Source organism: Plecotus auritus, assembly GCF_963455305.1.
Source record: "Plecotus auritus genome assembly, chromosome: 9".
NCBI lineage: Eukaryota > Metazoa > Chordata > Mammalia > Chiroptera > Vespertilionidae > Plecotus > Plecotus auritus.
This window is the reverse complement of record NC_137783.1, coordinates 97,087,559-97,114,997: the sequence shown is the minus strand read 5'-3', so window position 1 is coordinate 97,114,997 and position 27,439 is coordinate 97,087,559. Positions and strand designations below refer to the sequence as shown.

General features: G+C 35.8%; 1 protein-coding gene across 1 annotated transcript in view; it reads left to right on the top strand.

Moving 5' to 3' along the window:
* Positions 1 to 27,439, top strand: part of TYR (tyrosinase) — a gene marked incomplete at its 3' end in the record, with an annotated part of 76,547 nt that overhangs the window by 9,728 nt on the left and 39,380 nt on the right. Inside the window, exons 2-3 of the mRNA XM_080640834.1 lie at positions 3,469 to 3,685; positions 25,050 to 25,197. Of these exons, the coding sequence (XP_080496960.1) occupies positions 3,469 to 3,685; positions 25,050 to 25,197 (365 nt within the window). The remainder of the gene's footprint in view (positions 1 to 3,468; positions 3,686 to 25,049; positions 25,198 to 27,439) is intronic.

The following is a 27,439-nucleotide window of genomic DNA, read 5'->3' as shown; positions in this document are numbered from 1 at the left end:
CTTTTAGGCAGTAGGATCTTTTGAAAATATCCTGAGATATTTTATTATTTAAACAAGAATGAAAATGATCTCCTCTGTGTACATGCCATGATGTTTAGTTAATCGACACTAAAGGAATCTTGATTTATCACATTCAATACAAAAGTTACATTAACTTTATTTAAATATTCCTGAGTCATTTACAGGCAGTAATAAGTGTAGTCAATACAGTGTTGGAATTAAGAGGAATGTGTATTCATTTTCTAGCTCTGGCTCTAAACATCCTATGACCTTAGGAAAGTTCCCTCCTTATTCAAGCTCTCATTATGCATGGGATAAAAGGATTGAGGAATGTGCTTAAGTATGAAGAAACCCAGAAACTGATACCTGTTGAGCCAAATTATGTTATTTCATATTATTATTTATTATACTATCAATATATTAATCACATCCTATTTAATAAAGAGGGAATATGCTAATTGACCCTCACACAGTTGCAAAGATGGCAGTGCCCATAGCCACAAGATGGTGGTACCCAGTCCCCTCAGCCCTGCTGGGGCAACAGACATGCGGCAAGACCAGGCTTGCCCCAGGCAGGCCTGGCCGCTCGACGCGCCTGCCTCCAGAGTCCCTCAGTCCCCTCAGCCCCCCAGCTGCCCAGGGCTGCCCGAGGCTCAGGTAACCAGGGCCAGCCAAGGCTTGCGCTACCGGCAGTGGCAGCAACAGAGGTGTGACGGGGGTGTTGCCTTTCCCTGATCGCTGGGTCGCCTCCTGCCTCCTAAGGGCTCCCGGACTGTGAGAGGGGGCAGGCCGGGCTGAGGGACCCCCCCTCCAGTGCATGAATTTTCATGCACTGGGCCTCTAGTATTTATATATTATATATGTTAGATTTCATTTATTATTTTACATTACAGCTGAGAAAAACTGACAACATGCTCATTGAAACAATGCTAGTAAGTAGCTGAGCAAGTATTGAAGCCCACATCCACTTCAGTTTTAGAAACCAGTTATTTTCCACCACACAATGCTTTAACTCGTAACTGATATCTTACTGACCGAAAATTAAAAGCTTTTCTAAGTGTTTCTCATTTAACATAGTAGCAGCCATTCCTAGGGCACACGGCTCACTCAGGTCTATTTGATGGTGATTTAATTTGTTTTTACATTCCTATAGATTGCAAACTCACTGGAGCAGGAAACTGATATGATTGTTTTAATTATTTTTAACTGTAGTGCATACACACAGCTAAACAGGAAGTCTTTCACTCATAAAATATTATTCTTGGGCCTTACCTGTTATCTATAAATTTTTTGTGTGTGCAAAAAAACCCTACCAATATTAATACATGCTGTTAGATATCAGGATGCTGATTATATTTGTGGGAAGGGTGGTAATAATTCAAGAAAGACATGAGGGAGACTTCTGGGGTCACAGCCTTTTTTGTTTGTTTGTTTCTTGATCTGGATCCTGAATATGTGGATAAATTTAAGTTTGTAAAAATTCATCTAATTGTACATTCAGGATCTGTGCCTTTTGGAGCATATATATTATTATATTTCCATAAAATTTTAAATAAAAATAGTTCACTCATTTGTTGTTATAAGACTATTAACCATACAGAGGGCTTTAGATCCTTCAGCCTTTTATACTCTTCTATACTAAGAATAAGCTTTCTCATCATTAAAATAGGTATAAAATCATATAAACCAACAAGGTGTGAATTTTTAAAAAGTACACAGTGATGTCTTCCTCGGGGTCTGTGACACAGTTGGGCCTCAATATATATTTATTAAAAATGATCTATTTCTGTAAATATCTTCTAGGGCAGAGGTTGGTACCAATATCAGGACTAGGAACAGAATGTGCTCAACACATGCTTGTAGTTGAAGACATAATGGTTTATCCCTTGATTTGTTTATTCGTTCATCAAATATTTAGTAAGCTTCTATTCTAGATTCTGAGGATCAACAATAATAATCATTAAAGAAGAAAATTATCCTTATGGAGATTATTTTTTAAAGGGGGGGTGATACTGAATTTTTATCAAGGAAGACTACAGTGAATAAAGTTTATGTTTGACAAAGAAGATTAGATACTCAATGGGTACAGGTCTCCTATGGAAGTCTGTGTCTGTTGTGAATAGCCAAGCATGGCAGAGTGGGTTCTCCTGCACTTATGCTTTGGTTTAGGATTTGCATCTTGCTACCTAGTTACTCGCTTTCATTGAATCTTATTCATCAATGAATTTAAGATGAAGAATTAATTTATATACCACTAAAAGTAAATCTGCCCATTAAATTATAATGTGATGTTCTTAACCCTTAGAATTTTTATTTTGTACTTATTGAAAGGGTTACTTTGGTCTTATTTAGTCAAATATTTTCATCATAATTTACTGTTCCACCTACATATAAAGGAAACTAAAAACAAAACAATTCGGTGGAGGATTCTTACAGTGTCTTCATATTTAGAGTTAGACCCTTTTGAATTATTTTTTAAGTCAGAATCTATAGGGTTTATTTTTCCCCCCAAAATATTGCCTTGGCCTTGAAGATTTGGTAGAATATCAGATACATGACAAGGAATGGGAATAGGCATGAATAAGTGCATGGGATGGAGAGGCAGAGGCTAGGCCCAGAGAAGAGTAGCCCACCAGAATTTAGCAGTAGGGTCATATAATTTGTAAACAAATGGACATTAGTTGTCAAATTCAAGATATTCTCTGGAGGCAGAATTGACAATATCGGTTGATGGTTTCAACGTGAAAGACAAAAGAGAATAAAAATCAAACAGCAAACCACCAGTTTTGGGCTTAAACATGATAATTCATGGGCTTCTGGTTTGAGCTGCAGGATGGTTGGTGAGATAGGCAATGTAGGGAGAGGAACAGACTTGGGGTTTTCAATGTTCATTTGAGATATATGTGAGATAACATTGAAAAATAAAGTCAGAGATGAAAATATGGGTTTAGAGTTCAGAGGAGTGGTTTTGGGCTAGAGGTAGAAATTAGGGAGTTATTTTCACATAGTGGGCATGTAAGCCAAGAAACTGGTTGTTATAGCAAGAGAAGATCAGAAAGAGAAAAAAGAAGAGGGTACACCCCTAAACTCTAGGCCAAGCCTGATTTTGTGGGCATAAAACCAGTGAAGTCACCTGACAGTTAATTAGCAAATATTTCTCAAGTTAATTTTCTCATCAAATAAATATCTTACAACAATTATATGAAGTAGTTAATATCATCCCCATTTGACAGGGAATTTAACATGTTTTCTTAAGTAGATGAAATATTACAATTCTTTCCTAGATTTTAACTATCATGGTTTACTCCGCAACCCTCTGAAAGCTGCTTTCTTCAACAATTTACTTTAAACTATTAATCTCCTGGTGAAAAGAAATCAAAATATGGTAACCAGGAACTTCAACGTTCCTACTTTCTCCTTTGACATAGAGGTGGTGACAACTCCTTTAACATCACGTGTTTTGTGCAGGTCATCTGCAGCCGACTGGAGGAGTACAACAGCCGTCAGGCCTTGTGCAATGGGACTGCTGAGGGACCATTACTGCGCAACCCTGGAAACCACGACAAAGGCAGGACCCAGAGGCTCCCCTCCTCTGCCGATGTGGAATTTTGCCTGAGTCTGACCCAGTATGAAGCGGGGCCCATGGATAAAACTGCCAACTTCAGCTTTAGAAATACACTGGAAGGTAACCCCCTTCTTTTTCACTCATCTAAAATTTATTTTTTTCTGAATTTATGTTTACAATCTTATTCAACACCCTAAGTGCGGAAGGGCTTGAGAATTTAGTATTTTCTGAGTTGAGTAAGGGCATGTGGCATGTGTACGTCAGTGGCCAATAACCCTGGCAGAGTCTGGGCAGCACATCATAATCCAACACACCAATAGCTCTTCAGCAATATGTATGACTATACCCACTATGACAATAAGCAGAGACAACGGCAGCCTAATAGCAAAGAGAGTCAGGTCCTTCCACTAAAAGAGTATTGGTGCCAAACAGAATAATACATATACAGAACTTTTGTATTTGGGGATTATAAATATAGGACTGTAGATCTATTATACTTTTTTTAAAATTTTTTTTATTAAGGTATCATATGTGTACATATCTTACCATTGCCCCCCCCCCCAATATACTTTTCTTAGTTTAAGTATTTTATCTAGTGTAAATTATATTGGGCACTAGGATCTTTGAGGCAAGTCCATTCCTTTAATCATTACAAGGATAAAACCCACACATGGGGATTAAGCTCCTATCCCATTATCCCTGAAGATTATTTGTTTCATCAGAGATTCCTTTTCATGGTCTCTTTTGGGTCCTACTTACTTCTCCTACAGAGCTCTCCATCTTGCTTGCATCTTCCCTCCAGCACCTGTTCATTCTTCTTTGCTCAAGGCTGCCTAGGCATGAGATCCATCTCCTTCACCTCGATTTTCATTATGGAAACAAACCTATAAACAAAACAAACAAACAAAAAAACCAAGAATATTAATCCAAGGCACTGATTTAACTGGAGGGTTGGAAAGACATCAGGTACTGACTTATGGCAAGTAAAACAACTCAGGATGTGCACTAGATGGTCCACCTCCTAAAACTCTGGAACCAGCCATGTAGACAAACCTTGCTCTCTTGCCTTACCTCGCTATCCTGAACTTTTTGTCTTGCTTTGTTTTTGTCCTTTTGGTTGCTGTGTTACCCTTTAACTTCTGTTGCTGGACAATGTAGTGTAGTTTCCCTGTCTCTTTCATTTCCCTGGATCCTTCCAATCTATAACTCCAGGCCTTACACTCCCGCAGAAGAATTTCAACAAGGAGAATATCACCCTAAAGAGAAATCCTGGTGCCAGCTGTTAAAATAAAAAGTACGATTATTTTCCTAAAGTAATGTGCATGACTAACGTTTTCCAAGTAATCACTATGTACAAGGCACTGTGCTAAACATTTGCATAGCACTATCTCACTTAAACCCTCCAATCACCCTCTGACGAGGATGGCATCATTATTTCCAGTTTAAGAGAGATATTAAGTAATTTGGCTACTATCGCCCATGTGTTAGGTGGCAGAGCTAAATTTATTCTTAGATTTGTCAAGTGCCAAAATCCAAGAGTCCTTTCCATTGTACTCTGATGACCCAGAGTCCATGAGTTTCTTGAAGATGGACAATATAAAGTTGGACCTTCAATAACACATGCGAAGGCAATGCATGGTACCCAGAAGTCTCAGTCACTACAAGCTGAGACAAAGGCACACACAAAAATTGACAGTCACCATCTGGGAGGATTGGGTATCCCCATGGACAGTGCAGGGTTTAACAGGACCACAAATGCTGACTTAATGACATTGCAAAGAGGGCCTCCATACTTAAAGAGATTGGAGAAAGCATGAACTTTATTTCTAAGGAACATAGGCTGGTCACAAAAATACAGTAGGGGAGCCTCACTTCTCTGGGCCTCAAATCAAAACAGAAAAATGGCTTGAGCTGTGTCAACTTAGCCAGCGGCTTTCAAATGAGTTTCTAATGCATAGAGATGAAGTTTATTGCAAATAATTTGCTGTTGCTAATAAACTGTGAATTCTTTTCTTCTTTTCCAATAATTTATTCTCACTCACACCTATCAAGTATGCTTTCTTGAGGAGAGAAAAGGCGTATTATAGCACATTATCTGGCACATGATGCATGTTCAATAAATATTGATAACTGAATACATACATAATATCTAAGGTACTTCAAATTGCTCCTCACCTACTGCTTAGCTTAACTATATCTGTTATATGAAACCAATGTACTGGTAGGAAAAAGTTAGAAAATATTGATTTGATCTAACAAGGGCTTTTCCTCACCAGGAAAACATTTTTTACTCTTTTCTTTAAACATTGATTCAGAAATAATGTTAAACTTACAGAAAAATTGCAACAGTAAAAATAGTACCAAAAAAACCCACACATATACTCTTTACCCAGATTTCTGACTGTTCATATTTTATCTTGTTTGCTTTTCCTCCTGTCTCACAATCTGAACCTTTGGAAGTAAGTTACATGGAGCAGAATCCTTTACCCCTGGACATTCCAGTGTGTTTTTCCTTACAACAGGAATATTCCCTTACATAACCACAGAACAGTTATCAATTTCAGCAAATTCTCTATTGATAGAATGTTTTACTCCAATATGATATATTCCAGTTTTTTTTTCAATATACTATCCTTTATAACATTTTTTTCTTTCTCTGTAACAGAATCCTGTCTAGGGTCAAGTAGCATTTAGTTGTCCTGCTCATTAGCCTTCTTTAATCTGAACTATTTCTACCCCTTTTATTTTTTATGAGATTGACATTTTGGGGAGAACAGTCCCTCCCCACATTTTAAAATAGAATCTTCCTCAGTTTGAGTTTGTCTGATATGTCCTTATGATTGGATCCACGTAATGTGTGCTTAGCCATAATTCTACACAGCTGAGCTGTGTCTTTCTCAGAGGGCGTCATATCTGAAGGCACATGCTGATTATCTATCTCACATTGGTGCTCATCTGGTCCCAGATTTCACCTGTGAGTGCACCTTCAAGATGGTTCTTATGTCTCTGGTTTATATCTCCATCATTATGTCTAGCACCTTCTCTCTAGTATAACAAAATATTGTAGTCATCTTGTACCCATAATGCCCCAGGCCTGGAATCAGCCACATCTCCAAGAAACATTGGGGAAGGAAGGATATTAGAAGCAAAGATCTGGAAGTAAGCTTTGGTTGTTAGAGATGCGCATTTGATCTCAAACCCCAGACAGAGTGGGGGTTGGGATGACTTGGCCTACAAGGAGAGCCCAAGTAGATGTAGCTGTGAGGAGACTAGGACTGGAGAAGCAGGAGCAAAGGCAACACTTGCACTCTGCTGTCTCCAGAAAGGCAGGTGGAATTGAATGATGGGTTTTGATTGAACCTCACAGTTATTGCCCTTTTTTATAGTGGGCCTTGTGAGCGGTGTGAAATGTCCCATAGAAAAATTCTCACAGTCAGTCCTGGGTGGAGAAGCTGTTGTGTTTTTGTCTACTGAAGTTATTTATATATCCTCTTGGATTTATTGCTGGAGGGAAAAAATATATATAAGCCCCTAAGTATACATTCACAGATCCCTACAGAATTAAGAAACTAAAGTTTGTGCTATGCAAATGTCTTTCATATCTTTCCTGTAAAAGAGATATATTTGAAAACCCAATGTTTAAACATCATGATATAATGTTCATATCTTCAAGAATATGTCTAAATACCTTGTTTTGTGAAATACTGCTACAGACAATTGAAGTCGTGAGAGGTTTTAAGGAGTAAATTGATATGATTCTACCTCTGTTTCAGAAATATATAAAGCTAGTGGCCTTAGCAGAATGAAGAAAGATGAAATGGGGGACAATAGGTGGTGAGGGCTTATTATAAGACAAGGATGAAGATGAGTTGGTTAGGATATAGAAACTCTTGTATACTCTATAGTATAGAGTACTAGAAGCTTTTGGTGACTGATTATGAGGTAGAAAGGTGAGCAACACATTGGGAATGATTCTGAAATATTTGCCATTGATTTCTAATAATCTGTCCTTGTTTTCTCCTCTTAAGCTATACGCCATTAAAAACAAAAACAAAAATGAGTTAGTCTTCATATAACTTCTAAAAACCTGCTATTATGATTTTATAGAAATTTTTTTCTTCCTGCAGCCTTTTCTTACTTACTTATTGTGACTGTCAAGTATGTCACTTGGAAATGTCTTAACTCTTCATTTGCTAGGATTTCTTGAGGAATCGTCTAGAAAGTGGTAAATCAGCTCTGAACTTTAATGAAAGATTATGGAAGATGTGAAATTTTGAATGAAGTTTTAAGGTAACAGTGTGTATATCTGAGGAGAAAGACTAGTGGCAAGTCACAATGAAGTCTCAAAGGATGGCCTATTTTTCAGACTCCCTGCCTGAGAAATGGACTTTCTTTGGACATCCAGAAGTGATCACAATGACTCAAAAAATAAATTCAGTTGACACTGATTATGTAAAGCAGAATGCCAAGGAGATTATTTAAGTAAGGTGAGACATTCTAGTGATGGGAATACTCAAGTCCTTCCCTACATATCTGTACCAATTCTGAGCAAATGAAAAAGCTGAGTAGCTTGGTATAGATTGGTATACACTGACTCAGAAGAGAGGTGGGGGTTTTGATAGAGAATTCGTCCAGACCAGAAAAACCTTTCCAAGCCTGGATTACTTAACTCCCCAGAATTACCACCTTGCCAATCTTGTTGATATTCTAATCAGACAATAATTTTGATCATATTAGCAATAATAATAATCTTTATGTACTATACATTCTAATTTCTCATGTTATATTATTTAATCCTTACAACAGTATCACAATGTTTGATATTAACTGATTAAACTAAAACACCATCTTCAGTGAAGTAGTTATTCCAATGAATTTAGTGACAATCTGTCTCTTTACCCTTGAATGAGATGACTCAACTCATTTGACTCAAAGGATAATCTCTTTTCTCTTTACTCTCTTTACTCAGGGCAAATAGGACCTTCCCTATAATATGTAGGAAATTCAAACAATTGTCCTGTGTATCACTTTCCAAGTGGGTTTATTTTGAATGTGATTCTTTAATCAGGAGATTACATTAACTTTTTCTAAAGTCTCGCATAAAATAGGGATGCTATATGATGGAGAAAACTTTTTTGATGTGTATGAAGGGCTTGATATATGGAGGGCAGAAGTTACTCTCAGGAAAGAGTTGATACGTTTGTACTAGATTCACAAAAAGTAAGTGAATAATAATTTCTATAGACACAAATGCCTGTTAAATTTTCAATCAATGCCTTATTTCCCGAAGCAAAAGGGTGGCAAGACCAGAATATATTTATTTTATCTGGTGGTTAGAAACTCTCTAGTCAGCATGCAGTGATGGCCTGCTAGAGACTGTGACTGTGTGAACATTAGGGGACATTTTAATTTTTGCAGAGACAGATTTCTTTAGACTCAAAGACACTGTTTTGATATCTAGGTGTTTTTCTTCAGAAAGAAAAACAACAACAACTTAAAAAACAGAATAGTTTAAAGTTTGGGGATATTATTGCTTGATACTCAGTAAACTTTTAGCAGCAAGTATGATAATGACATAACCTGAGCAATCTCTGTAAAAAATTTAGTTTCAATTTCCATATATTTATGTATTTCTTCCACATTCTATTAGTAGTATGGGCATGCAAATTGTTCTTACCAAATGTGAATATTGAGAAAGAAAGTAAAGTAATTTATTTAAGGCATGGGTCACTTTTGCTATGAATTAAAAGGTGCTAGCAGTTGGAATATAATGCAATATACAGATGATGTATCACAGAATTACATACTTGACACCTATATTATTTTATTAACTAATGTTACTCCAATAAATTAATTTTAAAAAAGAAAGTCATCTAGAACTTTGGAGAACTAAAATCTGCAGTAGAAAACCACAGTTTTCAAAGAACCATACAACTTTATAATGGACACGTAGTATTTGAATAAAAATTCAAAAAGGTAAAAAGGATAAAACTTAAAAAGTAAAAATAAAAGGTCTTGGTATTAGGTACTGGCAAACACCATTTTGGGAAGCTACCTGGGAGAGAGAAACACAGAGAACTTCCACATTGGAGAAGGGCCTTTTAAAGTGCATTGAAACGCCTGGCCGGCTTGGCTCAGTGGTTGAGCATCAACCTATGAACCAGGAGGTCACGGTTCAATTCCTGGTCAGGGTACATGCCGGGGTTGTAGGCTCAATCCCCAGTAGGGAGCATGCAGGAGGTAGTCAATCAATGGTTCTCTCTTATCATTGATGTTTCTCTCTCTTTCTCTCTCTCTCTCTCTTTCTCTCTCTCTCTCTCTTCCTCTCCTTTCCTCTCTGAAGTCAATAAAAATATATATTTAAAAAAATAAAGTGCATTGAAAAGACTGATTTTGAAAGCATACAGAATTATATTTAAGTCTCAATTCTAACATTATGAGCACCTCCTCCCTCATTTTATTATTTTTTTCTCCTCTTTCATTTAAAAAATGTATTTAATAATTACATGTTGAGGCTACTGTGAAGATATATAATACCTAGCTCCTACTATCTACACAAGAAATCTCTCCTTTTTCCCTACTCTTGTCTTTTCTGTAATCTACAATTGTCTTCTCAACTTTCCTTATAATTTAGCATAGGTTATTAGTCTTTGTGACATGTATTTATTCATAATAGATAACTTTCATTTACTTTTTCATCATTTGAATTCACTGTTGTGGAAAATGGCTGTTTGTTAAAGCATAATCTCATTTTCCCAATAATTCAACTTAAAACCTTAGAACATTTTTAAGGAGCAAAATAATAATGCACCTCTTCTATGTATAGAATTTGGCATTGTACATACAGAGATCTTATTTCTTTGGGACAAATCTTGGAAAAAGATGGCACCACTCATTAGCAGTAAACACTAAGAGAAAAACCAAAATTCTATTTTTATGCATTTATTCACTTAGCACATATGAGAGATTCAGGATACCAAAGATAAATTAACTATATCCTGTGTATTTGTAGAACTGCTTTGTAATTTTCTACAGTGAATAATCTAAAATATTTTCTAAAATATTTTGGTTTCAATATCTATTTACAACTCGTACAATATGTGGAGAACTCAAACAAAGTTTTGCTTATGTGGGCTATATTTATAGCTACTCACCATTCTTAAAAACTTAAATTGAGAAAATTTGAAAATACTATTTATTGATTAAAATGAAAAAAATTAATCACTACATGCTAGTAAAAATAACATGAAATATATTTCAAAAAATAGTAATTGATATGGCACTGCCTTATTTTTTAAAAAAAGAAGGCATCTGGATTCTATGAATGCTTCTATACTCAATATTTTATAATATGGTGTTTGGTTCAAGAACTTGAAGAAAATCCAGCCTCACACAGATATAAAATTGGAATAAGGAGCAAGAAAATCTCATACTTCAGTGAAAAAAGACAATCAATAGATGACATTACTGAGATGACAGGGCAGGACATTACATAATGATGAATGAAGCATTCCACCAAGAAGACATTGCAATCCTAAATATGTATGTACATATTGTTTTGGAGCTCCAAATATATGAAGCAAAAGCTAATGGGACTGAAAGAAAAAATAGACAAATCCACAATTATAGTTGGAGACTTTAATATCCCTTTCTCAACAATTAATAGGACTTGATAGAAAATCTACAAGGATATAGAAGAACTCAACAACACCATATACCAAAAGTATTTAATTGATATTTATAGAACACTTCACCCAACAACAAAAGAATAAACATTTTTGAGCATCCTAAAAAACAACAAACAAAAAACACCCACATATTAGGGTAGATCATATTCTACACCATAAAACAAACCTCAACAAAATAAAATAATTGAAACCATAGCTTGTGTTTTCCTACCATAACAGTATCAAGCTAGAAATCAATAATTTAAAGATAACAAGAAATATCATTCAAAAAATAGAAAAGAAAGAAACCACACACTAACTACCCTCATGCAAGTTTATGTAAAAATCCTTAACAAAATATTAACAAATAGAATTTAGCAGCATATAGAAAGAATTTTTCATCATGAACGCAGTGGAGTATATTCAGAAAATGCAAGGCTAGCTTGATATGTAAGTGTTTTACACCTTGACTTTTTCAATCCTGGCTGTCATACTGTATTATAGTTTTTCAATGTATTACTATTGGGGGAAATGAAATTAAGGCAATGAGATCTCTATTATTTCTTATGCTTGCCTGTGAATCTAGAGTTATCTCAAAGTTAAAAGCTTAATGAAAAAAATTACTCAACAAGAATACAGACAAAACTTTTTAGGTGAGTATTTGAAATTTACTTTTAAATGGATTTGAAATAAGAGGCCACCATACTAAGAAACTTCCTTTGGTCAAGAAATTGGCAATACTTTTTTGTACATTGGCATTTATTGATTCAGAAACACTAAGAGATGCAATTTGTAGACTTATTGCAGATAATATCACAGTTATTGATATGTGGGAAATCAGGCTTAGGGAAAACATAATATAGGTTTTATTTTCAACATGGAATTCTACAAATAACTATTATCCCTTTCTTTTCTGCCAATTTCAAGTTAATGAAAGAATCAGTGCCCCAGAGAATAAAATAATTGCCCAATAATTTATGTACAATTCACTTAAACCTACAGATTGTTTACAGAGAATTTCCACATGTGTCTCTGATTTCCCCAAACACTTTAAAAATATTTGGTTTTATAAATTTCCAGAAACTTACTTGAGAAAATCTGGTCTAAAATAAAAATGTTGTATCTACAAATACAAAGGATTAGCTCTAGTGTCCATCTTTTTTGGTCCAATCAATTACATTCCAGAAACTATGAATAATTATCCTTTTTGTCTTTACTGTTTTGTTTAGGCAGATCAAAGTGATTATTCATTTATTTAAATATAGACTTCCGTAGGAATTTATAGTAGAGCTTTAGTTAGACACAAGGGAAACCATGTGAGATAGAAGCTTATCTCCAATGCTAAGTATATGGTGAGATGCCACTTTTCTGAAGATAAAACCCATCCAGTTCTTAAAATTCATTAAGGTTACTGCATTTTACAACTTTAGGGACACCATCCAAATTTTATTGTATGGTGATCTAGAGAATAAAATTATCATAAAACATGTGACTAGTACTCCCTAGGGTTTTGCATTTTTACTGCAGTATAAATCTATCCCCATAAAAACTGAAACCTAAGAAAATAGCTAACATTTATTATGAGGTTACTAAATGTTAGGCACTTAAGTATACAGTTTACATACCTTTTATAAACCACCATACCATTTATTATCCCCATTATATAGATTAAAAATATGTCAAAAAGGCAAAATCATCTTTTCATAGCAACATAGATCATAAGTGCCAGAGCTGGAATCTAAAATTTAGAAATGTGATCAATATGCTACCATCCTTGAAAGAGATCATTTGAATTCAAGACATGAGACCCTCCTTGAGTAAGTCATTCACCTTCACATAACACATCTTTTTTCATCTCTAAAAATGGAGATAATTCTCTATCTGTGTCTGAGTGCTTATGTGAGTATCAAATATGATGTTTGTTAAATGTGGAGAGCCTCTGTTATATTCAATGAAGAATATCTTTGTTAGAATTTATTCAAGGTATTAGAATTTTGTTCTTTTATCAATAATTTTCACTTAAACTATCTTGATTTTTCTTTGTCCTCCTGTAGTAAATTCAGAACCTTGTGACAGCGACTTCACAGTAGGTGGCTTCCCAATAGAATCTTTGAAAGCTTGTGAATTTGGGATTATAACTTCAGTGCTTAAATGAGTTGAAGAGAAAGTATTAATAAAAAGGATAAGTTTCATTAGGCAAAAATGCTTGCAATATGGTAACTGATCAAGATAAGCAGCAGCATTTATATAATCACCAAACACAACTGCAGTTCTATGTATTCCTTCTGAGATTCCACGGGCTATTAGTTTCATAGGTTATTGCTGAATTAGTCTAGTTCTTCTATTAATTAAGACCCACTTGAAAATAGTTTAAGAAAGAAAACCCAAATAATTTAAAAAATAAAAGATGTTCATTTTGCTCTCATGAAACAACACAGAGGTAAATAATCCAGGATTGGTAGTGCAATTCTACCAGGCTCAACTCCCAGCTGGCTCTAGACCTTCATTCTAATATCTTCATCTTAGTTAGTAGGAAGAGCAGAACGTGGGAAGAAGTGTGCATGCTCATTCCTATTTAAAGGCATAAGTGAGAAGTGTCTGTTATCAATTCTGTTTTATCTCTATAGCCAAACAGGCATGGCCATTCTTAGCTATAAAGGCAAACTGGAAAATGTAATCTCCAGCTAGCCATGTACCCTACTATATTTAGGATATTCCTTATTGGGGGAAAAAAGAAGAATTAGTAATATATTGTGAAAAAATGGCAGTTTCTTACACAATCCCCTGTCCTAGTGTTTAAAATAGGTAAAATTAAAATCAAGAACTCTTACCCAATGGTCTGTTTACTAAGTGTCAAATTCAAAAACTTTAAATATATCGTGGAAAATGAAGTGTCAAAATATTATTTTACTCCAGACATTCCAAGTTATTAAACTTGTGAGCATTTGTTATATAACTTAGGGAATTGCAATATATTAGAGGAACATGCCAGAATGTTAGGAACTTAACATTTGTGTCTCCTTCAAATTCCTATGTTGAAATCATATGAAATTGGAAAGATTTGATAGTATTGGAAGGTGGACCTTTGGGATTTTATTAGGATTATATGAGGTCATGAGGGTGCCACTATCATGAAAAGAATGAGTGCCATTATAGTAGTACCACAGAGGTCAGCTGTCCACCATGTAAGAAGTCACTATGAACCAAAAGTTACAATTTGAAAGAGGACCCTCACGAGAACTTGACCATCCTGGCTCCTAGTCTCAGACTGCCAGCCTACAGAATTGTGAGAAATAAATGTCTGCTGTTTATAAGTCACCCTATCTATGGTACTTTGCTTTAGTAGCCCAAACTAAGACATAGGAGCTGTAACAAACCACCACATCTTATTGGCCTAAAATAATAATAAATCATTCAACTTCTTGTTCACACATATTCAGTTTAGATATTAATATTTGGTGAGTGGCCTTTCACATGGACACTTTACTGACTCTACTATCCCCCAGGTCTCTGATAGATCTTCTACATCTTCTTGGGAGATAAGGGAACAGGTTGTTTATAGGATCCTACAAAAGAAATATATGGGTCAAGCCTGCAAGTGGCCTACCTCCCTTCTCCCCACATTCCACCAGCCACTATACATTCATAGGACCACACCTAAACATGAAGTTGGTTGTGCATCCAGGAGTTTGAGGAAATGGGTTTCATGAACATATTGAATAAATATGTTGGACCTTTTTGTTTGAACCTTCTCAGTATTTTCCCCTCTAGGATCCAGTAATTGACAGGGGTTTTAGTTTGGGGCTGGGATACCTCATTTACATTCTAGCCTCAATTCTTGGCTGAAAAGATAACTTATTTTTCTCTCACTTGACATTGCTTTGTTTTCCCTTCTTTCTACTTATTTATTCAATATTTTTTCACTTATCCAAGTGAAAAAGGCCACAGAATTCTGTTTTTATTAGCCAGTATGTATTCTTCTTTCCCACTGGCATCTCTCAAAGTGTATTTCATAAATTGTGGTGAATAATTGTTTTTTATTAACATACTTTGTTTTATTGAAAAATCACTTATCTCTTTTCTTCTATCATCTCCTCCATGCTGAGCAACATCACAGATATCTTTCATACAAGCTGCTTAGGCCTTTCTCTATATACAGTCAAGTATCCCATCAGGAGGATATTGAGAGAATGGCCTACTGAATAAAAACATGAGCCAGCTTCAGAGCCATTGTCCATCTTAGTCACAAACCTTGGAATGTTATGGACACGTTTCAAAACATTTTAGCTTAACTGATTTTAAAATTATGTTAGCCACTGGAGTTACATGTTTTAGAAAGAGAAATAAATATCCCATGTTTGTTTATTCAGCAAACATTTATAAAGCATCTACAGTGTGCAGGCACTTTGCAAAACACTAGGAATACCTGTGAATATGATGCAGATCCCTCTCTTTTGGAACTTACAGTCTAATTAAGAACTGAACCATGAATAATTGTAATCTAAAGGAAATAAATAATTAAAAAGAGGGAAGTATGAATGTTATTAAATAGAGGAACCTAACCAAGTGTTTACTGTCAGAAAAACTCTGCTTGAAGATGTGATAATCCTCAAGGATGAGTTGAAGCAGATCAGGGAAAGTGCTAAAAAGAAAAGGGGGAACGTTACAAATTCTTTCTAACAAAATAATCTTAATAACTTGACAATGTCATACAGCTAATAGGCTGCAACATTGGATCATCAACAGGGGAGGTCATGTCCCCAAGTCTTCCAAATACAGTGTCCTAATTTTACTTATTTTTTATTTTTTTTAAATATATTTTATTGATTTTTTTACAGAGAGGAAGGGAGAGGGATAGAGTTAGAAACATCGATGAGAGAGAAACATCGATCAGCTGCCTCCTGCACACCCCCTACTGGGGATGTGCCTGCAACCATGGTACATGCTCTTGACCGGAATCGAACCTGGGACCCTTCAGTCTGCAGGCCGACACTCTAACCACTGAGCCAAACCGGTTAGGGCCAGTGTCCTAATTTTAAAGGAAGCAGAGAGTAAAGGTTAAGAGTCAGACTACCTCTTACTAGCCAGATGACTTTTGGTAAGTTCAACTTGTCTTTACTTAGAGTCTTTCACTAACAAAGTAAAGACAAAAACAGTACCTACCTCATGTGTTGTTAAAAAGATTGCATGAGTTAACATTGTAAATTAAGTAGAGCAGTCTCTGTAATAGGAAAATTTCATTAAATAATAAAGTCACTCTTGCATGCTGCTGCACTAATTTTCTAGCTCCATATAGAAAACAAATTTTAAATGGAGTAGACTAGTATTTGAGACCTCCAGTGGGAGAAAAATTGTTTCTAAAAAGCATTATTCCTAAATTGGACTGATATACAAAGTGTAACAAAATGATAGTACTTTCTACTTAGAATTGCTTTTCTAAAGCTACCTCTGAGATGAAATTAAATCCTTCTACAAATTTTTGAAATTCAGTGAGGAAATGAAATTTGACAGAAAAATTGGTTTTGTGGAGATAAACATCTGGCCTTGTACACTGGTGGCACTACCAAAGGATTCTAGACTTCTCTATGTTTTGTGACAGGAATATGATTGATCCAGTTAACTGTATGCCATCTGAAGTCCTGTAATAGGAAGCTTCTAAAGTTCTCATCCAGCCCTGGACTCTGTGGCTCAGTTGGTTGCACATCATCCCATGCAGTGAAAGGTCACTGATCCGATTCCCAGTCAGGGCACATGCCTGGTTTGCTGGCTCAATCCCCAGTAGTGGGTGTGCAGAAAGCAGCCCATCAATCTCTCTCTCCCTCTCCTTTCCTCTCTCTTTCTAAAATAGTAATAAAAAACAATAACAAATTTTAAAGTACTCATCCAAAGGAAGAGGGAGAGTAGGAACCACCAGGATAGGGCTATCTCTACCCTGATCAAGTATATTATAGAAAACTGGTCTGGATCAGATGCCTCAGTTTTTTCAGAAAAAAAAACACACACAAAAAAAAACTTAAGGAAAACATGGGTACTGTTGAAACTAGAAAAAAATAGAAAAGAATATTGTCATCTTTATAGAGTTACTATGAGGATTAAGTTTCATAAGAACATAAGGGAACATTTAGCCTAATGCCTACCACCCAGGAGTTGAAAGTACAGTAATAGCAGTAATTTGTTGCCAAATGGTAATTAAGCATTAACAAAGAGAAATAGAAAATGTATGAGTCATACTTCATTTATAATTAAATTGTGAAGATGAGGCTTTGTCATAAGGAAGACACTATTTGAAATAGAAGATTGATAAATGAAAACCCATCTGTGAAAAATTCAGATATTTTCAAGTGATTATAATCAAAACATCTTAAAAGTAATTATCCTTAATTTAATACAGATAAAATTTTATTATGTTTTCCTGCAACAAACTTTACTTAACGCTAATTTTTATCCATGGAATACGTATTCTCTTATTATACATTCATAGCAATAATCCCTATATGCAAATTTATAGAAATGAAAGATAAAAACAAAATAGTCTAATGAGAAAAACATGGGATTTGAAATGAGAAGACTGAGGATATAGCTTTGGCATTAGCCATTCAGAAGACATGTGATCTTTTGTATGTCATCTAGATTACCCAAGTCAGTATCTTCATCTGCAGTATAAGCATGATACTTACTCTATCTCCCTTATGTGAGGAACATACAATGGTGTGCTGGAGCTGATACATCTGCTGTGAGAACTGAGAGCATTTTTTTCCCCAACTCTTTACTCAATGACATTAAGTTGGTACTTTGAAATTAACAATCATGGAATATTTACACCATGAAAATTGACAGGTGCTACCAATCAAAATATTCTGCATATCCCCCCCCCCCCGCCCCGTTTCTCCTCTGAGATTTAGTTATTAATCTTTTGCTAGTATACTACTGGGGATGTCTAATGAGAAAATGTGCCTGAAAGTGTTTTGTGAACTATAACATGTAATGCAAATGTGCTATAATATTCATTATGAAAAATTATAGATATGGAATAAATGATCTTGCCTAATTAAAAAGCAAAGATATAAATGAGATAGGATACATTTAAATTATTTAATTGACTTGTATATTATAGAAATGACCTATCAAATCAAACCAATGACGGGTTGTTACATAGAACCTTATTAAAGGTATTTAACCATCTGTTTGCCTGGGACTCATATGGGCTTTCTGAGGACCAGGACAAACTATATAATTTGTAGGGCCCAGTGTGAAATGAAAACACTGTGCACCTTGTTAGGAAATTATTAAGAATTTCAAGATAGCAATAGCAGATCATTAAACCAAGTATGGGCAGTCTGGGTAGGGGTCACTCAGTTGCATGCTTATGAAACTGGCCTACCTAGGACACAGGACTTTCAGTGCTAAAACCACTGAAAGACTAGAATGGTAAGTTATCCTACCTTTGCTTCAAAACATAGTTAGCATTAATATATTATTAATGTTTTAGCACACTTAATGAAATACACCAAAGGTATACCAAGTACTATCAACTCAGTCATAAGTAAAGAGCAGGAAGAGAATATGACTTAAATAATACATTCTATATAATAAAAGCCTAATATGCAAATCAACCAAACATCAGAACGACCGGTGGAATGACTGGTCGCTATGACATGCACTGACCACCAGGGGGCAGATGCTCAATGCAGGAGCTGCTCCCAGCCCGCAGGAAACAGGCTAGCCAAGGCAGGTGCCAGTGACTGCTCCCCTCCCCTCATTGCCCTGCCGGTTGCGGTCGCCTCGCAGAGGGAGGTAACCAGCGGCGGCAGCAGCGGGGGGGTGGGGGGGGTGGCACCAGGCTAGCCAAGGCAGGTGCCAGTTGGGGGGGCCCCCAATTGCCCTGCCGATTGCCCCACAGATGGGCCCTGATTGCTGGCCAGGCCTAGGGACCCTACCCATGCATGAATTTCATGTATGGGGCCTCTAGTACAGCTATAAAGATCTTTGCTTGTTTCAGTCTGTACAAAGTATACTAAATGACTGCTGTGTGTTTCAATGTTCCCAAGTCTTTCCAAACACACAAATCTAATCTTAGAATACAGAAAGTCATTATAAAATTTTACCTTAAAACAAATTTCAGATACATTTTAAATGAAGAAAATGGACCATTATTCTTGATGTGTAAGATCATTCTATATGTATGTTTATAAACTAGAAATAAGACCTATGAAATGTTAAAAAAATCACTGGAGATGTAATTTTACATATATATTGTGCATTTATAATATGTATGTAAAGAAAAAGCTTGACATGTGCACACACACAAAAACATGGAGGCTACCTAGAGGAGAAATTAATCTGGTGTTTAAAATAATAAACAATTTAAGGAGATAACACATGAAGTAGTTCTGTTGCTCTCCTTTATTGCATTTATGGAGAAGACTATGACTAATTCTGATGAACTCAACCATTGTCTTTGTGCAAACAATGAAGACAATTAGAGCAGTAGTACTCAAACTTAGTGCATATTAGAATGTCCTGGAAGACTTCCCACTGATTTTTGATCCATAATTTTCTAGTAGGGTCAGAGTATTTGCATTTCTAACAAATTTACAGGTGATATTGCTGGCTTTAGGACCATACTTTTGATGACTCCAGAATTTGTGGAGCATTTGCGATCTTAACTATCATCTAACACATAATTATATGGTAGGAAACAATCACCCACCACTACATTTACTTCACTGCTCTGTTTCCACAGTTGAAAGAATTTCCTGAGTCAAATTAAAAGTATTTTCTAACAAACATAAATGCTAATTAATTACATTTACAGCTGTAGAGCTGGCACTTTATTTCATAAAACTTGAATTGGATTGAAAATTAATGCTTTCATTATACCTAAGGACTAGCTTAGATACAAAATCTTTTTTTAATCTACAATATTATATTTCTGCTGCAAGGAATTTAAATTACAAGCCTTTTAAAAGTACTCAGCCATCAAATTCAACCTCTTAAAATGATTGTGTGTAACCTTGTGAGGCAATGCACTTAGATTCTGAATTAAGTTGCACATTAGGAGAGTAAATTAGGGGGAATATAGCCAGTGGGTCTAACAGTCACTTCTCTTCAATCTTCAGACACATTAATGTACATTTTTGTATCTTATTTTTGGTTTCTGTTATGCAATTAAGTCCCTGGAACTCCATGAAATGTTATAATTGGTTAGAGATGAACTTAAAATAAAATTAACTCAAATAAATTAAATGTACTGTGTTCTGAAGATTTAACTATGTACTTTTTTACATTTCAAAATCCAACAGGCAAGATAAAGTACAACATCTAAAATCCAGCTTCCTAGAAAGGAGCATACTGAATAACATAAGATGATGTGTGAAAATATCCATCCAGCATTTGGCACTTAGTAGTTCCTCAATTTTTTAAACATCATTTTCAAGAGTCTTCTTTGGAACAGATATCAGTATGAACATATTTCAAGGCAGAATTGTGTGATGTGGAATTTTAAAGGCAGAAGCATTTTTGGACTGTCAGAACATAAAAGGAAAAAATTCAAGTGAAGAAAATCATATATTCAGATAAATAATCTATATATATAAAAGGCTAAGTGACCCACTGTATGTCTGTCCAACTGGCCGGTACATATGATACGCACTGGCAATTTAAAAATAAACATTGACTCTCGCATGCATGATGGATATAAAGCTCTTGCTGGTGCCAATCGCGTGCATGCGTTTTGATCTGTCATTGTTATTCATGAATTTGGTTGACACTTCTATTATAGAGAAAGGGTGAATAGCGATATTAAAATATTTCTTTATTAAAAAATATATTTTATTGATTTTTTACAGAGAGGAAGGGAGGGGGATAGAGAGTTAGAAACATCAATGAGAGAGAACCATTGATCAGCTGCCACCTGCACACTCCCCACCGGATATGTGCCTGCAATCAAGGTACATGCCCTTGACCGGAATCGAACCTGGGACCCTTGAGTCTGCAGATCGATGCTCCATCCACTGAGCCAAACTGGTCAGGGCTAAAATATTTCTTCTAATTAATTTCCTTTCAATGTGCACGAATCCATGCACCAGGCCACTAGTATACTAGTCTTCAATAAAGTTTTTAAAGTGTGAGTTCAAGCCAAAACCGGTTTGGCTCAGTGGATAGAGCGTCGGCCTGCGGACTGAAGGGTCCCGGGTTCGATTCCGGTCAAGGGCATGTACCTTGGTTGCGGGCATATCCCCGGTGGGGGGTGTGCAGGAGGCAGCTGATCAATGGTTCTCTCTCATCGATGTTTCTAACTCTCTATCCCTCTCCCTTCCTCTCTTAAAAAATCAATAAGATATATATTTAAAAAAAAAAGTGTGAGTTCAAGTTTACAGGAGGGAGAGAAATTTAGCCTAAATTGGTGCATTTAAACGCTAGTTGCACATTAAAATCACATGGGGTGTCTTGAAAACTCCAGGTGACTGAGCCCCACTCTATACCAATTAAATTTGAATCTCCAAGGGTCAGAGATAGGCATCTATATTAAAAGACAAAGGAATGAACTCGAGCACTCTCAGAGCGCTATTGGGAAAGAAATGAAAGAGAAAGAGATGGATTGACAAGTTGAAGTTTTCTATTGTTATCATCAGCCTGAAACTGTGTTTATGAATTTCCCATAGGAATGTAGCATGCGGATTTGGAGGCATAACACATGTCACCGTCCTTCACAAAGAGGTTTGAGCCATTTTGGTATCTGTGACTGCTAACAAGGTCCCTGCTGGCTTATTAGATTTTCTATCCACGGGGAATCCTTGGACAAGAGTGAGGCAGTAACACATTCTGCATCTCACTGTTAATGGGTGAAAATAGCAAGTCAATAAATTAATTTCATAGTCCTTAGGAAAGGAGATTCCTAAGATATGTCAGCAAGTCGGTACAGACACAACCCAACTCCAGTGTACAGAAAAAAACAGGTTTTGAAATCCACAATATTTCAAATCCAATTCCTTGATTTCCTCAATTACCAGTTTGAATTTAGATGTATTATTTAACTTTGATAAACTTAAGTTTTCTCATCTGCAAAATTGGGAAAGTAATAATATTTATATCACAAGTAGTCCTGGGATTCAAATGAGATCACATACAGTAAAGATATTTGAAAAGCTTGCTGTGTGAATTATTACTACACATGTGATGCCAAGAATTTCTTCTTTAATTTGCTCTTCTAAAAGAGAATAAAATCTCAGCAAGAGAAGCTGCTGATTTGGTGTAGTTATTTCTTATTTTCCCAAGATCATTTATCATCCAAAAAATAAGTTGTGTAAAGAAGTAAAATAGAAAATAGCTTATTCACATTTTTATATTATTCCCATCCATGACATTTTCTCTATTTTGTCACTTAAATATCAGAGTAGAGTGAAGGACGCTTACAGGTTTTATGGGGAGAAATGTATCTTTCCTTCACAATCTCTATAGAATTGTGTAAGGACTAATAAGTATTTAATATTTGGTTTTCTTCTAAATACAAAGATGTACAGGCTCTTTTAAAAAATATATATTTTTATTGATTTCAGAGAGGAAGGGAGAGAGAGAGAGAGAGAAATATCAATGATGAGATAGAACCATTGATTAGCTGCCTTCTGCATGCCCCACACTGGGGATCAAGCCCACAGCCCAGATATATGCCCTGATCAGGAATCAAACTATGACCTGGTTCATAGGTCAATGCTCAACCACTGAGCCACACCAGCGGGCATGATGTAATAGTTTTTTTTTAATCTTTCAAGAATAAAACATGAAATTATGTGAAAAAAGGAATCCCCATAAAATTTCAGAGTACAATGAAGTTATTTTAATATGAATGATGGATAATAAGATATATTTTCTAAAAGTGATATGAAGTTCTTAGTTTTAGATTTATACGTTTTATAATACCCCTGAAATTATATTCTCCAAAACTATTTATAATTATGACTAAAACAATTTGGAATCCACTTCAAATTACATGAGAGCATATATAAAATGTAGTTTTAAATCTTCATTTGCTGCTACTCAAGAATAAAAGCTTGAAGACCATTGCTCTTTGAAACTTTGCCCTCCATGACATGTGAATTATTGCTACACAGTAAAGGCAGTAACCATGCATTTAAGAGCTTAAGCTCTAAAATAAAACAGGCTTGTGTTCCAACCTTAACGCTTTTTATTTGTTTTGTAATCTTAGACAAGTTACATGACCTCCCTAAGTCCCTTTTTAAAGTCTATATAATGGAGATGATGAAGGATCATTCTGAAGGTCATATAAATTAATCATGTCAAACTCTTAGAAAAATTTCTGCACCTACTGAGTGTCATGCATAAAAGTTGTCATAGACAAGCAAATTCAGATGGAAGTGATTGTCCTTAGGTGAAGCTTCCTGAGGAGCCAGGGCTTACTATGATCTTTCAGAACGAATTCAAAAAGCTCAAAAGGAGGGGATAATTCACCAACTGAAGGGGCAGAAGTACTGTGAGCCACAAAGCATTTAATGCAACAGTCAAGAACTGTACCTTTAAAAATGAAGAGGTGGATTACAAAATAATTCTAATTGCATGAAATGTAGCTAGAGTTCCCCTGTCCAAATTGTAGTGCCTTTACCGTGTCTATCCTCCATCATCATCATCATCATCATCATCATCATCATCATCATCTAGTTTCTGCTTGCTTGATTTTTCTAAATTCTGAAATTCAATAATATGCATTTGGCCATATTCCCTCAACTGGGTTCCAGCGTAGAATTTAACTTCCTTCTAACTTTTGTGAGTTCTGAGTCTTGAGATCTGCTTATGTTTTATGCTTTGTCTGAATGGGCTCAAATAATATCTTACTAGACCTCTTCCCTGGGAGTGGGTGAGAAAGAATATAAAATACCAAGACCTCTAATGTTGAAGCTTAACTGAAATAATTTAAAATCCCAATTCTACCACTCCCTCTGTAGCCTTGGGAAACTCAGCTTTTCTCTGAGCTTCAGTTTTCTCTTATTTACAGTGGGGATAATAATTTATAATTGATAGAGTTGCTGTAGATTGACGGACATATATCACAAAAACGCATTTAGCCCAATTAACATTCAGAAAATAATAGCTCTTATTAAAATTATTATTCCCGCTATTAGTATTCCTGATGCAATGAATGGAACAATTTAATAGCATTCTGATGAACTTTGAAATGAGTATTTTGCAAAACAAAGACAATCTGACCTGATGCCCCCAGACTGTTGACAATGCAGTGATGTGGAAGGTCACAAATATTATATTTTCTCTGAAACCAGAAAACAATTTTTTTTTTTGTATAGCAAAGGTGGAGATTTATTGAAGAACAAGTACAGACTCCCACGTGGGGAGGGGGAAAAGGTCCCCCAGAAAACAAAATTTAAAGTAACCAGAACTGGTATGCAAAGGGCAAATAACAGGCTAAAAAATGTGCTCTAAGTATTGTTCCAGACTGAAGTGAAAATCACTATGCTGATTATTATTTAAAAGGTCTTGCTACTTTTCAGTATCTAAAGGAGGAATAATAAGCAGAAGCAATAGGAAGGACCACAATTTGGCTCTACATATTTCATCTAACAATTGTACCCAAATTAATACCAATCAATTCCAGGAAGATTTATTAAATAAATACTCACTGGGTATTCAGAATGTAAAGAATCCCAATACAGAATGAATTTTATAATTATTTTATGACTTTGAATTAAGCTTCCACTTCTAATTATAAAACAAATGAAATAATCACTTAGGTTTTCAATCATTAAGTCAAACTAACTTTTTCTCCCCAATTTTCTTTTTACCAACAGGATTTGCTAGTCCACTTACTGGGATAGCAAATGCCTCTCAAAGCAGTATGCACAATGCCTTGCACATCTTTATGAATGGAACGATGTCTCAGGTGCCAGGATCTGCCAACGATCCCATTTTCCTTCTTCACCATACATTTGTTGACAGGTTGGTGGACACTTCTTTATAAATTATGTGCATATTAGTGTAAAATGTAGTGTGACGTTAGCTGTTACTGAAAAGCTAAGGAGCTATGGTGGGGTCTATTTTCTCAGGTCAGGTTCTTCCAGAAACAGAACTTAAACTAAGGATTTGAATGTTTTATGAAAATGTTTTATTACAGACAATCCAATATGAGAAAGAGTAAAGCAGGTAAGAAGGAGGAAGAGTACAATTTCAGTTGAAGTCCCAGACTCAACCAGATCATGGTAGAGTATAAAGTATCTTTGCAGATTGTCTTGCTTTAAGACAAAGGAACTGAGTTTTTGTATTCCCATATTAAAGAACCATTGGCTACAGGTTGCCATGAGGTAGGAGCAGTAAAGCTCCCAGGTACTAGCCAATTCCAGGCAGGCTATAGGCTCCAGTGTCCAGTGGTCGTCTTCTAAAGGTTTCGGTGGCAATGGTTAGGGTTAAAGCATGTGGAGTCAGGAAGGTGGGCATATAGAACTGGTGCAGACCTATCTAACACCAACTGGAGAGGGCACTAATCTGCTATATGTCATATATACACAAGCTTTTTTTCTCTCTCTCTCTTCCTGGCAATGTATTGTTATTTCTTCATTTCCAACCTCAGACCTTCTAAATAGATACAGTCTTTGATTTTAACCATTGGCCTGAGCATTATATGAGCAGTTCTCCAGACAGGATGCACTATGGCCCAACCATCCTGTTTAATGTGATTTAATTCTCCCAGAGTTTTTTTTGTTTTTTTCCCTCCCCTATTAAACCTTCTCCCATGATCGCAGAAAAAAAAGTATTTAGAGAATGGTCAGCTCTCTTTTTCTAGAATTCAAGAAGAGAAAAGACAATAAAGCATCAAATTATGACAGACAGATGTAGGTCTCTTTTTTTGTCCCTTCTAAGGTACTTTTCTCACAACAGCTAATGAATTAAAGGCACAGATTTATAGCTATCATGAAACTAATGCTGCCATTTTCTTCATAAATATAACAGTCTCTATTTTTTCCTGTTGTAAAAATAAGAAAACCAAAACTGAAAACTAAATTTTTACTCATCACCATTTCCACCTCACTCTTGTCCCCAGAAATGTGGACATAATATCAAATAAAAAAGTGACCATTAGTCTGGAAGATTATGAGAAAAAATTTTATTGCCTCTATGGCCACTCTAACATTATAGAAATTCATTAATATCCCAAGTCCAGTTTTATTCAGAAAACATTTTAAGAAAGTGTATAAACACCGAAATTATGATAGTAATATAATACTATAACCACCCATACCCATATATATAGGAGGGAGGGAGAGGGTTAAATAAACATCTTACCAGAAAAGACAGATTGAACTCTTTTTACTGCCTTTTTTACATTGTATTGTCCTTGAGAGTTTTGGGTATTTTTTAATCTTTAGTGTTATCTCATGAACTTTAAAGAATTCTAGATTTCTGAGACACATTGATGGCCTAAGCAAGGAATCACAAACTATGGATTATGGGTCAAATCTATGTTTTACCTTCTTTATAAATAAAGTTTTATTGGAGGACAGCAGCAGCATTTATTTACATACTAGAGGCCCGGTGCACGAATTCGTGCACAGGTGGGGTCCCTTGGCCTGGCCGGTGATGGAGGCCTATCACAGGGCCGGCCCAAGGGGAGGGACTCTGGGAGGTTGGCTGGCTGGGGGGAGGGACCGCAAGTGATTGGCTGGCAGGCCCTACCCCACCAATCAGGGGACGGGGCCAGCTAGGGGAAGGGGTCACAGGAGGTTGGGGCAGGCCGATCACTCCTAGATCTGGCTGGTTGGCAGCCGCAGTGCATGTCATAGCAACTGGTGGAGCTCCGGTTGTTTGAACTCCCACCCAAGGGGACAATTTGCATTAGCCTTTTATTATATAAGAGAAGAGAAAAAAGTTGACCTTTAGCTAGCCCACCAAATGTATAAAAAAATGCTATAACTGAATTCAATATCTGGAATCATGTTTGTATAACAGAGATAAAGCCATTATGCAGATGTAAGGCTTTTAGATACTATTCTACTACCTTTGAAAATTAAAAATTTCTGTCCTCCAGAATTCTTGGTTAAACCTATCTTAATATTAGATATCTGTGTGATTATTAAAATAACTCAAAAATCAGCCCGTAGCAAAGCAGTGTCTCATTGAGACCACACAGCCAAGCTAATGAAGATTCTGGGCATGGAGAGGGGAAAAGGAGCAGTATTATAAAGAA